Source organism: Amia ocellicauda, chromosome 5 (genome assembly GCF_036373705.1).
Source record: "Amia ocellicauda isolate fAmiCal2 chromosome 5, fAmiCal2.hap1, whole genome shotgun sequence".
Taxonomy (NCBI): domain Eukaryota; kingdom Metazoa; phylum Chordata; class Actinopteri; order Amiiformes; family Amiidae; genus Amia; species Amia ocellicauda.
The window spans coordinates 29,888,676-29,903,278 of record NC_089854.1 but is presented as its reverse complement, the minus strand read 5'-3'; the positions used below and the strand labels follow the sequence as shown (position 1 = coordinate 29,903,278).

The window sequence follows — 14,603 nt, the reverse complement described above, 5'->3', positions numbered from 1 at the left end:
GAAGATGTTACATAATGGTGATTGATTACCTCATTGTCCATTGTTAAAGAGAAACTGTGAGATCGGGCAGTTTATATGCCATAACAGGAAGACATCTGCTTCCATGATGACTCCCTCCCTCCGGAAGAGTGTCCCACAAACTTTGCAGAGCTTGCACCTTTTGAAGCTTTTGATTGGATGAACAGCCACTACATTCTACATCATCGTCCTATAAAGCTGCACTCATGTTTGTAAACATTAAGTTCTCACTGAAGGAATTCCCTGACGTGCTGCGTCCAAGCTAGCTTGATATTAAAGATCTATTTGCTTTATCTCAAAAACTTTTCCAGTTATTTCCGACATGGGTTCAACAGAGCGTTTCTTCTTTTTGCTGATATGGAGAAGAAGCTGTACACTTTCAGGACCACATTCTCCACGTCTACACTCAGGTTGTCAAGAGCATGCTTGAGGGTATTATGCACAATGTGTGCATGGCAGTTACCCTGAAGTAAGTTGATTTGTTGTTTTCTCAACATTGTGAAGAATTGTGGACCCCAAAGTTCACATTTGCATTGTTAGCACTGAAAGCTGAAACTTGCTCTATTTTCAGGCCAAGTGTTTCAAACGAGTGCAGTAGGCACCCCACGATCCCCTCTGCTGATTCATAGGGATTTTCGACAAAGTCAATCATTTTATTCACCACACCCCATTCTGGTGTGAAGAACTGGACCGCCACGAGGAACATCTTTCTGTTGCCTTTGTTGGAGGCATCCGTCTGTATGGAGAAAGGTAGAGGTGTTTCATCTTTCTTCAACATCCCGACCACATCTTCCATGGCCGTTGGTGCTAGCACATACTTCACCAAGGACTCCGCCTTTGTTCTCCCACAAGAGATTTTTTTGGCAACCTTTGAGTCTGGCAACATTTTCTGGGTGAGCTTCTGTGCAAAATCGCTACTATTGTAGTTCAGGTTGAGCTTCACAGTGTGAGTCAGCTCTGCAGCCATTACCTGAAAGGGAGGAAATAGATAAATAGATTAAACAATTGAATATGAATAAAAAAAGATTGACCATTGAAAAATTGTTGACCTTTTTTTTGGTAAAATTATTTATTTATTATAACTTATACATTATCATATTTAGGCCTCTAGACTGTAAACTCTAAAATAGCATGTAAGTAGGCTATTTTATACCCTTTAAGATTCACACCCTAAGGGCCCCCACTCCCCACCTCATAGCAAATACAGTATGTTTTATAATTGTATAAGTCTGCTAAGATATGTGCATACTGATTTATACACCAGTTTACACGTTTTTCATATGTATGCCCTAGTTTTAATAATAATAATAATAATAATAATAGAAAAACACTATACGTTTCAATGTAAATGCAGTGTTTCTGCCATGAAAATGTTGTATGTTTGTATGTACAACTATTACGGTTTTTCGTCACACAGCTGTTTTATAAAGGAGTCACACACATTATGTGGGTGCGGTGGTTCTAGTGTTACTACAAATAAAGGTATTGTCTTTGTAGTCCTGTGTTTTGTTGGTGCACCAGTTGTGATGTGTATGGCTAAAGCACGAAATTGCCGATGATCGTTTTGATAGGCTATTGTTAGTGATGCTGCAAATTGGCCTGTAAGTCAATATGGATTGAAATTTTAGCCAAAAGATGTGGACTGTTTATCTACCGGGTTATGGAAGGCATTTCAGTATTTTCTTGTGCATCTGTGAACGCACCATGACCAGCGACCACAATTGTTCTTCCAGGGGCCCTGAAATCCTGGCTACGCCCCTGACCATGACATATTGGATCTTACTAACTAAGGGATTGTTGTATTACAGTTTATTAAAGTGTCAAAAGGCTGTGTAGTTACATTAAAACTGCCTTATTGTTTCCTTTTATTTTGTTTTTGCATACCATAAATCATGCGGGTGCTCCTCCCCGCCAACAACAAATACCAAGCATACAGCCAGGAGCCCAACCGAGTGAACGAGCTCAAGCCATTTGATTGTGCTGTAAAAAATGAGAACAGGGGTCAACAGCCAGGCTTAAAGGATAAAGTCCTTTTTGCTGCTCTCTCTGAGGAAGTCTGTGCAGCTCGTATTAACAGCCTGAAGCTGGCGAAGGTGCAGCTGTTGGTAGAAACTTGCAACATGACAGAAAAAGATCTTTATACGGAGTACAAAGGGGTGTATGTGCCCAAACATCTGCATCCTCCACAGAGCCTGAAGTATGCCGAAGAGTTTGAATTTCGCCCCGATGATATACTTATCGTGACGTACCCGAAATCTGGTAAGTACAACATCATTGTAATGGGAGACATGCTCAGACTCTACCATAATCATAATAATTAACAATAATTACGAAGAGAGAAAACTGTCTTATGAACGAGATAGTTAGAAATCATAACATAATACTAGTAATTCTAAATCTATAGTATTATTCATTATCATGGGATGTTTTTGTAATAAAAAGACTGATGTTTTCTGTCACCTTTATCAACTTAGCCTAATACTTTGGAAAGTTACCAAGAATGTAGTAAGTGTGTATCTATGACCCTACCTGTCCTGACAAGTATTCACAGATCCCAGTTTTCAGTGCTATGTGCAAATAACTCTGATGCAAATAATGATGCTTACATCACTGGCCTGCTTTAAATCAACTTCCACTGTTTTTGTTTGATTAAATACATACTATATTTCTTAGCAGACACCCTTATTTAGAGTGACTTTGTTTTAATATATCACATACAGGTGTCACACATTTGTACAGCTGGGTTTTAACTGGAGCAATCTAGGTACAGTACCTTGCTCAAGTGTGTATAATGGGCTGTGTATAATGGGCTTTCTTTAGGTACGACTTGGATGCAGGAGATGGTGCCGCTGATTATGAGTGAAGGAGATCTCACTCCAGTTCTCACAGTGCCCAACTGGGACAGAGTGCCCTGGCTGGAGGAGCACCGTGCCATAGTGTTGAACCTGGAGGACAGACCTGCCCCCCGCATCTTTGCCACTCACTTCCATTATCACATGATGCAGCAATCCTACTTTAAGAACAAACCAAAGGTACAGCAGCAGAGCATAGAAGTGCCAGGGTTTATTGAATATATGCATGTTTATATGCTGCACATTGCCTGTCTGTCTGTCTATCTATACATCTATCTGTCTGCCTGTTTTTACATCTCTCCAATTAAAACATTCAGAATGTAAGGAACATTTAGTGATATTATTATTGTGGTATGGTATTATGTTATATAACAGAGGTGAGAGTGAGTCAAAACCTTATTCATTTAAGTTGGAAATGTTCAGGTACTAGCAGAGATAGGATATGAATGAGCATTGTTCAAAGGAGATTGGCTATAAACCTATCAAACAAAATGGATGTGGTTGGGTGAAGTTTTATAGGCTGCTGGAGTTATTAACATAATCAAGGAACTATTTATGAGTGATCAACTCATGTAGATCAGCATGATCACTTGATTCAGTCAACACTCCAGACAGTGAAATGCAAACAAGGCCAATCTAACCCCTGCTCTTGGACTTCAGAACCGGTCTAAGAGATGAGGACAATGGATCAACAGTGTCTATAGAAATTGTTTACTGCTAATGAGCTATACCATCTAATTCAGTTGTTACTATACATGCAATATCTGTATCCTAAAATCAATAAATGTTTGGTAAAGGTATGATTATCTATGCTTATTTTACCTTTAAAGTAATATGCATTAATAATTTCATATGTGCTGTGTGTGTTCATTACATTTTAGGTTATTTATGTCATGCGGAATCCCAGGGATGTCTTCGTTTCTTCCTATCACTATTACGGAATGGCATCTTATCTGGTGAAACCTGGGACACTGGATGAATTCCTCATGAAGTTCATAAATGGAAAAGGTACAGTCCACTTTGTTCGCTATGAGATAACCCAGTGCACGAAAAAGAGAAATTATGAAAAACTCTTGTGTGGAAACAGAAACCGTGCCACTTTCACCAGTAACCGCTGAGGCTTGAATGTTGTAAAGCAATGCACATTCATTTCAGATAAGGAACACAAGAAGACAGAGGAAATTCTTACATGGTGCTACTTCAGACATGTCAAGCATGGAAAGTTCAATCATGGAGTTTAACATCAGAAAATTATAAGCCGTGTCTGTCTATGTAAATGTAGCTATCAGAGTGTCATACAGGAATCTCTTGGTAGAGTTATTTTATCCTTGAATTTTAAGGTGTGAATAGGTTTTCCATGTTTATTCAGCAGATGTCAGATTCCTTAAAAGTTTGGAATGTACATTTCCTTGAAAAGTGAAAAACAGATTATTCTGACCGTTAGGGTATATGGTACAGAATTGCAATTGCACTCTCTGGCTAAATAATAATACTAATAATCGTTGGAATGAATTCTTGGGACAGGAGTTGCAGTTAATCAGCTTTATTTTTGAATTAATTCACACTGAGACCCTGTGTCTAGTTAGGACTGCAAAGCCTGTTGATTTTCTGGTTATGAGGAGTTCTTTTACCCACCAGAAGAGGCGATCTGCAGTTAATAGAATTAATCTCACACACTGCAATGACATATTCAGAAAAGCATTGATCATTCATATTAGAATGTAATGGTATACACATTTAAAAAAGCATTGATAATTTATATTAATCCTTCAATAATCTTAATAACCTGGTATGGGTTATTATTATTTTGATCGCAGTAGCTGTTTTATACCTTTACAGTGTTTTTAGTATATTGTACATTGCATATTTGGTTAAAAAAGAGCAACATTTACCATTTGACATTTGATAAAATATATATTTTTGTGTTATATAGTCTATGGGCTTAAATTAATTGATTGACCTTGGGTGGAAATTGACAGTTAGCTGTGCAAATCAATGTTGTCCATTATTTCAGAGCACAGGCATGTATCTCCTTGCGTAAGTTTCACACACTTATTAACACTTATTATCTTAGCAGTGCTGGCTAAGGGTATGTTTGTGTGGTGATATTGAGCCATGATTTTGCAACAATGTTAGGTCAAATATCAAGGCCAGGGTTCAGTAATGGCCAAGGTGTTGGTTAATTATTTATTATTAATTTTTGCTGACACCTTCATCCAAGGTGACTTACAGTCAATAGTACAGTTGCATTATATAAAATGGAACATAATAAACTTGCAAGTACCTCTCATAAAGACACATAGCAACATATTGAGTAAAATGTTTCAACAAAATTGCATTAACATTCAATGTAATACATTACACAAACAAAATACAGTGCTTTTTATTATTAATACAGCATTTATTGTAGTAAACTTTTCCCAAAAAATTAAAACAACCAATTACCAATTACCTATCCAAGCTTAATTAATCAGAATTTGCAGGTAATTTTTTCAGTTGAAACTCCCTCACTCACTCAAATACTTATCACCAGAAGCATGTGATAAAGTACATAAATGTGCTTTTGTCATCATTGATAGATAGTTAGTTCCCTTAATTCAAATCATGATGCAGTTCATGTTTACCTTTGGACCTGTATGGATTCCTTAATAATATCATCTTTCTTTCATACAGTGATGTTTGGATCATGGTTCGATCATGTGAAGGGATGGCTGAATGCAAAAAATCAAGATCTCATAATGTACATTACATATGAGGAAATGATTTGGGTATGTGTCCAGTTTTAAATGATCAGAATTTAACATCTGCAGTGGAATATTAATGGAATATTAATGGAGTAGTCTGGTGGAAGACAAACCATATATTGTTTTTTTGTGTATGTTAATGAATATTATTTGTGGCTCTTTGTAATCCTTTGTGAACTGTTTTTTACAGGATTTAAAGGAATCTGTTTCCAAATTAGCCAATTTCCTTGGGAAATCCCTGAGTCCAGAGTTGATTGGAAAAATAGCTGAGCACTGCACATTTAAGAACATGAAGCAGAACAACATGTCAAATTACTCCCTGGTGCCCCAGGAGTTCATGGATCAAAATAAGTCTGCATTTCTCAGAAAAGGTAACCCAACCCTAGCTTCGATACTAATCAATGCAACCATGTTGTAATCAATAGGTTAAAGCAGTCTTAAATAACCCCTGTACAGTTCATTATATCACAGATGGTGATTCTTGTAGCATACCTTTTTTTTTTTGGCTTTAACTTAACCATACTTTCTTCCTTTTTCTTGAATGCATCTAATTTGTTTTAAGTATTTCTGAAAGTATACTTAATTACAATAGCTTGAGTTTATGTATGGTATTTATTTAAAACAATGCACAAACATGTTTTCCCCTTCTAATCTTTCAGTAGAGATTAGTAAATATATTTTGCTTCTGATTTTTCTGCACTGAAATCAGTATACTTTCTAATACAAACATTTTAAAGTCTACAACCTTTCCCCCTGAGAATGTGTTGGGTCATTAACATGTAAGGCATTAGCAGCAGGCACTCAGTACCGCAGATGTACCTTTTAAAGAATACAAAAAAATAAAGTTAATTGCATGCAGTGTTTAACCTATCAGTGATTTGTTAAAGTACAACTGTGCTTGTCTGTTTTGTAGGAATTTGTGGCGACTGGAAGAACCACTTCACAGTAGCCCAGGCAGAATGGCTTGATTCAGTTTACAAAGAAGAGATGAAGGATGTGAAATTCAAATTCATGTGGGATGAACAATGATTGACAGCTCTTAAAATACAAACAGAATGATCAGAAGTGTCTTAATATTATAAAACATTTTTTAACTGAAATGATAATATGTTTATTTTCATAACATTTGCATTTTAACATTCATTGTCATAGTAATGTCTCAGTATTGTTATTCACTTACATTAAATAAAGTTAACTGATACTATTTGTTTTTTCAGTTTAAATTAATTATGGAATCAGAATTATTGTAACCATTCTAAAAATAATTAAATAATGGAACGTGAATAGTTCCTTAGCGTTACACTAAAGACTGTTATATGCTCATATTTAGTATGTTTTTGTAATTATTCATTTTGTTTTAAAAATTGCCAAGGGAAATCCCAGAAGTATTTCTTCTGCCAAGATGTTTGTGATTACTTCTGTAAAGTGAACACTTTGAATCCATCCAGCTTGTTAAGTTTTGTATTTTTTGTTCATCAGCATTATGCCTAGATGTGTTTATTAATAAAAGCTTTCTGTCTGAGGCAGGTCAACAAGAACTAATGAGGCATGTGTATTTCAGGCATGAAGGATCTTGTAGATCAGTGTTTGCCATCTAATTGCCACCTTTGAAAATAATACATATTTTTGTAACCCCCAACTTTGTATAAAAGGGTTTCATTAAACATATTTAACTTGTGTAAGTGGTGTCAAGGCAAGGAGGTGACCATCTGTCATTATTCATCATTAAGCTGTCTGTCTATCTATCTATCTATCTATCTATCTATCTATATATATATATATATATATATATATATATATATATATATATATATATATATAATGATTACATAATCAATATGCAAATAATACATATCTGTATGTGTTATTTAATGCGAATAACAAAATGTCTACAATTGAAATACACAACACATGAATATTAAGGCCAGTTTCTGTAGCACCAGTTATTTTCAGGTTTGCACATTCAATCATTATTATACTTAAGTCCTAGAATAAAACTGAATTTACCACCAGCTATAACCGATTGTCCTTTTGCTGATTGGGTATATAGCTAAGCGCTCAAATCTTCCAAATACTAATCCTTGCTCGATCATGCGCAAACAGAGCTCTCCATTGGTTTAGCGAGCTGCCAATCATATCCAAACCCCTCCTTTTTGACAAAACCGGAAAAGGAAGGCTTGAATTGCAACTGCGCCGCGCGTTAGAGATGTGGCTGATGAGGAGCTGCTCTTTCAGGATAATTAAGGTACACTGTTTGCATTTGCCATTTATGTTCTCGGTATGCCGCTGGAAACGGAAATTGTGCACGTACTTCCAGCAGTTTTTCGACTTCAGATGTTGCAGATATAATTAGTCTACTGGTATATTTGCATTCAATCAGCTGAGATGTTCAGTCTATCCATTTCATATAGAAATACTACGGCATTCCCTTAATCACAAGGTATTCTTGGGGCTTGTTCACTAAGTCTGCATGTCCAGCTGGTATCACCCGTGTTGTCTCACGGATTTACTGTGCGATAGACACAACTCTGAAAGCAGGCAACTTGTTCTGTAGATACTATGAGACAAACACTACACACTCTTGAACTGCTGCAATGACGTTTCACTCACAGTTGCGGACAAGTGCCCTCATTATAAGCACTGTTTCGGGAATACATACATGTGATAACGGTGACATGTTTAAAATATTAATCCTCATTACATTGATTACGCCACCGAGAATGGTTTTCCTATTCCTCTGAATTGCAAACTATTTGTAGTTCATGTAGGGTTAGTTTTAAAATCGGCCATTTGACAGTGTGCATATGAATCTCCTGCTCCTTGAGATGCTATAACTGCATGCAATTTGCTTTTCACCACTGAGGTTAAATCACTTTATGATTATGTCATTCATGCACATTTCTTTTCTTGCATTCTAGCTGGTACCATGTGTCTGAGATGAATTCTGTCTTCTGGTGGCACACCTGAATCTGACAACTGTTCACAGAAAAAAGGTAATGGGCAGTGAGGTGACAATGTATTTTATCAGCAAACTGAAGCGTTGAATGCTGAAGTGGCTCTTACTTTCGCAGACAGAGTCATGGAGCAACTAAAAGAGGAAATCCATTATCTTTGCTTGAGTTACCCTGAGGGCATTCCCCTGCTGAAGATGCCCCTGATTTATAGACAGACATACAAGAAACAGCTGGACCTGGGCCCACTAGGTTTTGCGTCTCTGGAGGGCCTCCTGGAGAAGATGCTGGACAGGATCACTTTGCAGCTGGACGAGAAGGGTTTGATGGTAAAGCCTGCCCGGTCCGATCTCAGTTCAGGACTGCTTCATGAGGCGAGCGCCATGCCACTGCCAAGCTGTCCAGCTCCAAGTGAGTGCTTCAGTTCATGTCTTTTGAATGACCAGAGCCAAGAATGAATTTAAGAAATTCTGACTGTATGTATAGTAAAATAAATAAATAAATAAAACAACAGAAGTGAAGTGAAACTAAGATTTAAAGAGTCCCTTGATTTTAACAGTGTTGCTTGGAGCACTTTGAATAGACTCTCAATTGTTGGGATCTGATCCGTCTCCATTTTTGTTTTGCAGGGAGCCAAGTGCTGGAAAAGCTTAAGGAGCAACTGTGCTGCCTGCTTCAGCTGTACCCCTGCGGCATTCCTCAGGACAAAGTATGCGTCTTTTACAGGCGAGTGTTTAAGCAGTCCCTCAAACTGAAGACATACGGTTTTGTATCCCTGAGGGAAATGGTGGCACAGCTGACGGATATCTGGGTGGTCGTCCCCACTGATAATGGACCTCTTCTGAAAGCGACCGCCACCGCAGCAGCCAAGAATGTAGACGCCGAACCCTGTGCTTCACAAACAGTGCAGCCTCCAGCCGAGGATGCCACAGAAGGTATGACTTGCTTACAGTTAATATCAAGCATTTCTACAACTTCTCAAATTATACTTTTCCTGTGGCTGCAGCTGGAGTGTGTATAGCTACAACAAGTCATGTTAGACAGCTGTTTGTGATTTTTGTAACACCCTTTTTTCTCTTGTGTAGTCTCATTATTAACTTACAAGTGAACTGCACAGTATTTAATTAACACACAACCCCACCACTATGAATGTACAGCGAGAGGGGAATTGAGTTTCGGAGGGGTGGGGTTAATTTCAACAGAGTTGACACACCTAGAATGTATACACTCACCTAAAGGATTATTAGGAACACCTGTTCAATTTCTCATTAATGCAATTATCTAACCAACCAATCACATGGCAGTTGCTTCAATGCATTTAGGGGTGTGGTCCTGGTCAAGACAATCTCCTGAACTCCAAACTGAATGTCTGAATGGGAAAGAAAGGTGATTTAAGCAATTTTGAGCGTGGCATGGTTGTTGGTGCCAGACGGGCCGGTCTGAGTATTTCACAATCTGCTCAGTTACTGGGATTTTCACGCTCAACCATTTCTAGGGTTTACAAAGAATGGTGTGAAAAGGGAAAAACATCCAGTATGCGGCAGTCCTGTGGGCGAAAATGCCTTGTTGATGCTAGAGGTCAGAGGAGAATGGGCCGACTGATTCAAGCTGATAGAAGAGAAACTTTGACTGAAATAACCACTCGTTACAACCGAGGCATGCAGCAAAGCATTTGTGAAGCCACAACACGTACAACCTTGAGGCGGATGGGCTACAACAGCAGAAGACCCCACCGGGTACCACTCATCTCCACTACAAATAGGAAAAAGAGGCTACAATTTGCACAAGCTCACCAAAATTGGACAGTTGAAGACTGGAAAAATGTTGCCTGGTCTGATGAGTCTCGATTTCTGTTGAGACATTCAGATGGTAGAGTCAGAATTTGAATGAAACAGAATGAGAACATGGATCCATCATGCCTTGTTACCACTGTGCAGGCTGGTGGTGGTGGTGTAATGGTGTGGGGGATGTTTTCTTGGCACACTTTAGGCCCCTTAGTGCCAATTGGGCATCGTTTAAATGCCACGGCCTACCTGAGCATTGTTTCTGACCATGTCCATCCCTTTATGGCCACCATGTACCCATCCTCTGATGGCTACTTCCAGCAGGATAATGCACCATGTCACAAAGGTCGAATCATTTCAAATTGGTTTCTTGAACATGACAATGAGTTCACTGTACTAAACTGGCCCCCACAGTCACCAGATCTCAACCCAATAGAGCATCTTTGGGATGTGGTGGAACGGGAGCTTCGTGCCCTGGATGTGCATCCCACAAATCTCCATCAACTGCAAGATGCTATCCTATCAATATGGGCCAACAATTCTAAAGAATGCTTTCAGCACCTTGTTGAATCAATGCCACGTAGAATTAAGGCAGTTCTGAAGGCAAAAGGGGGTCAAACACAGTATTAGTATGGTGTTCCTAATAATCCTTTAGGTGAGTGTATATGTATGAATCATTCAAATTAGAGCTCCAGTTTGGTTGACCTTTAACAAGCATACCTTCCACATAAGGAGGGTGTATTTATAAGTGATGTCATATTAAATTAACTACAAAAAATAACCTTTTATATATTTGGTCATCTAGTTATGAGTAAGTTGCCCTCTTTGTGGCATTATGGATTTCTTATAAGACATTGTCATCATTTAGTTTAACGTTTAGTTGAGGGTGATGGTGTTATTTTTATGTTTTATTTGGTCTCCAGACTGTTCTATAGAGGCTCTGGGAGAACTGATTCAGATGTTATGTGAGCAGCATCCTCAAGGATATCCTGTGAATAAGATCAGGGAAACCTTTTTCCACAAGTACAAAAAGACCCTTGCTGTGGGAAAGTTTGGCTTCAGAACATTACAATCTTTATTGAAGTCAATGAGCGACATAGTTGATGTGGTCCCAGGGCCTGATGGCGATGTCGTCAATAGAAAAACCACCAGTAAAAAGTCAGAAGTGAAGAGGTCCAGAGATGTTTCATGTATCGGTGCATGTTCTACAGATTCCCCTTCTCTGCCAGTATTAACCTCGCCTGCCAAGTCTAAAGGTAAGACTGCTTTGAAGGAACTTCAGGTGGATCTGGTTGCACCTGTCAGTAGCATGTAGAGTCATTTTTATTCCTTTATTAGTTTGATTTATTTTTTGCAGATGCAGTTTTCACAGTAAATACAAGCAGTGCAATATACAATAACCACATATCCTAGTTGAAATTAATTGTGGGAGTGAAAAACTAAAATCCCTTATAGACATCTTTGTGTTTTGTGTTGCTCAGTTGGAATAGCTGCTAAATGCAGAAGCTAATGTTTGTAGATTGAGCATTGAACCTTCACCACCTTACACAGCCTGCTGCAGACAAGTTAGTGGGAAGCAGGACGAATGCGACTGCTGCTCAGATGGTTTAAATGAATGTCTCCTTTTTTGACAGATGAACTCAGAAAAACGTTATGTCAAGAGATCGTGTTCATGCTGCAGGGTTCTCCGGAAGGCATAGAACTCTCCAAGGTGTGCAGGACGTACAAAAAACTGTACCAACGGAAGCTGGTTTGGAAAGACTATGGCATGAAAGGTGTGAAGGACTTACTACTAGTGTTGGGTGATGTGGTCCAAGTGGAAGGTCGGGATGAGACAAGCATGCATGCTAAACACTCAACTTTAAGACTTGCAGATAGCTTTGTGCCGCTACTGGAGCCCCAGCCCAGACTTTCTTCAAAGAGGCATTCTGCAGGTAATTTGTTTGTATTTTTTATCATTACTTTAAGTGCACAGGTTGATGGTTAACTACTGGTACGATGGTCATTGGAGGTCAGCCATTTCCAGAATGTTCTGATGCCCTAATGGACTTCAGTCAGTTGGCTCTAACGTTGGTTGGTTTATTTACAGTTGATTGCTAAACATATTTATTTGATTCAAGGGACACTACTTTGTAATTTTTTGGTATTATTATTAAATCTCTAGTTAAGACTGATTAAACTGAGATTTTCTTGGCTAAAAATAAAATACTAATACATAGTTACACTGACTTAAATCAGCACTAGGGCTGGGCGATATACTGAGTTTTTAAGATATAGTCGATATTATTTTCTGCTACATGCAAAATACTTGTATTGCGAGCAGTTTTTGTCATTTGTATGCGGGTATGTAGAGCTGTGGACCCGGAGACCGTGGCTGTGGGAGGAGTAACTGTCATTTTGCGTGCAGCCAATCACTTTGCAGGAAATGCTTGTCTGTTGTTTTATGCGACCAATGGCCATTTTCATTTGTAAACTTAAGGCGGGAGAAGAATTGAAGAGCAGGGAGCAGATGTGTGTCGGGGTGTTACTGTCGAGTAAGTTGCGCTATTGGTAGTAAGTGAGTAGTTTTGAGATCGTTAATCAGGAGGTGCAACTGCTTATGAAGTTGCATGTTATTTTTACAGTTTTACGGGTTGGTGGAGTTATGTTCTTGAATGTGTTTTAATTAACATTTTAATTTTAATGATTTAGTTTTAATTAAATGTTTGAGTTATACACTTTAAAACGTTTTTAATAATATTTTTAATATTATATTATACAGTGCTGTAAGTAGATTTTCAAATCGAAACACGACCGTCATTCATACTAGCGACGAAATGTACCTGTCTAGCACGAACATCTGTTAAATGCACCTCTATAAACATAATCAGGTGACATTTAATCCATAATTGCTGATATCAAGAATACAATTTTTGATATCAAAAATACTTTTGTTGATATCAACAATTCGCAGTGAATTCTTGATATCAGCAATTGAACTCTTGATATCAAAAATGCATACTAATTAACATTTGGTTAAGGATTAAATGTCATAACTTTGTACCATTAATTTCTGATATCTATCAGCAGTTGTATTTTTGATATCCGGAATTATGGATTAAATGTCACAATGGCATGGTATAGAGGATTTTTATTTTTTGTTTATTTAATGTACTCATTTAAGGTCGTCTAAAATAACCATATTTACCATGTAAACTTATGACAGCCTACAAGTGGTATTGTCTGTTAGTTTTTCATATTTAATGATTAAAGAAATACTTGTTTTTGTAATTATAGCATAAGGTCTTTGGTCTTATTTTGTAGCTTGTTTGGAGAAATGCAAGAAATATTGATATCGTCCAAACTTAAAACATATATATGGTTTCATTATTTTTAGGTTGTATCGCCCAGCTCTAAATAGCATTGCAAAAATCCATTCCTTCCCTTTTTTTGCCTTCTCTATGGAAACATTAATGATGTCTAATTTGGTTGAGAGTGTAGAAAGAGGTAGTACTCGAGGCTCATTTAAACAAGCTGCCATGAGATCCAAATGCATTACATTCCCTTCTGTGATGAAGCCACGATTGATGATTTAATCCCTGAACCTTCACAGGAGGTATCATCAGTTGTTTTCCCAATATGCAGAATGAGCTATTAAGTATACTTATCTTGCCTTACCTAAAAGGGACCCTTATATGGTATCCCAGGTACTGCCCAAACCATTATCCTAGCAATATTATTTCTCTGATAAAGGAAGTTTTTCATGTTAAGAAATAGCATCTGCTAGTTAGTAATTGATAGTCTCACAAAACACAGATTTGGCTGCAGTACCAAAAAGGTCTATTGTTTGAAACCGAAATGGTTGTCTGTGCTGTTGTGAGGCAGAGCAGTCTTTCTTATGCGAGGCTTGAGTTGTGCTCCAGAGTCACATGGCTTCCTTGACAACCGCAAGAAACGAAAGGGATCCACAGCTGCTTTGGCTCGGAAAACGAAAGTTAAGGCCTTGTTCTGCACTGTGATGTCATCTGTGCTCTGCTGTGTGTTTCAGTTTTTTTTTCTCCGGGGCAGTGGTCATGTGGTGATCCAGGGTAATGTTTTCTCGCAGATGTTGTGAAACAGTGTCAGACAGTGCCTTTTAAATTTAGGACATCCTAAAGGAAGTGCTGTAACATAATGTGTTATGCGTATTAGCAAATAATGGACATGGTTAAACATCATTTTAAATACTTGTTCATTATTTGGTTTGTTTGTGTTTGTTTTCATTCTGCAATTGTA

General features: G+C 38.0%; 2 protein-coding genes across 5 annotated transcripts in view; both read left to right on the top strand.

Annotated features, from left to right (window-relative positions):
- Positions 1–259: 259 nt before the first annotated feature.
- sult2st2 (sulfotransferase family 2, cytosolic sulfotransferase 2) lies at positions 260–7,296 on the top strand. 2 transcript variants are annotated; one of them, XM_066704739.1, is made up of 8 exons: positions 260–487; positions 568–911; positions 1,948–2,277; positions 2,839–3,050; positions 3,752–3,878; positions 5,544–5,638; positions 5,805–5,985; positions 6,528–7,296. In XM_066704739.1, the coding sequence occupies exons 3-8, from the start codon at positions 2,139–2,141 to the stop codon at positions 6,641–6,643; spliced, it is 870 nt and encodes a 289-aa protein (XP_066560836.1). In that variant the 5' UTR covers positions 260–487; positions 568–911; positions 1,948–2,138; the 3' UTR covers positions 6,644–7,296. The 2 variants fall into 2 exon arrangements, with proteins under 2 accessions (XP_066560836.1, XP_066560835.1); XM_066704738.1 differs by having other exon boundaries at positions 260–911.
- A 484-nt stretch (positions 7,297–7,780) lies between these two features.
- LOC136750017 (uncharacterized) overlaps positions 7,781–14,603 on the top strand; it is a 60,007-nt gene continuing 53,184 nt past the window's right edge. For all 3 annotated transcript variants that reach the window (XM_066704733.1, XM_066704732.1, XM_066704731.1), the window contains exons 1-6: positions 7,781–7,859; positions 8,533–8,607; positions 8,686–8,976; positions 9,195–9,500; positions 11,273–11,605; positions 11,984–12,283. In XM_066704733.1, coding sequence (XP_066560830.1) covers positions 8,694–8,976; positions 9,195–9,500; positions 11,273–11,605; positions 11,984–12,283 — 1,222 coding nt within the window. In that variant the 5' untranslated portion in view covers positions 7,781–7,859; positions 8,533–8,607; positions 8,686–8,693. The remainder of the gene's footprint in view (positions 7,860–8,532; positions 8,608–8,685; positions 8,977–9,194; positions 9,501–11,272; positions 11,606–11,983; positions 12,284–14,603) is intronic.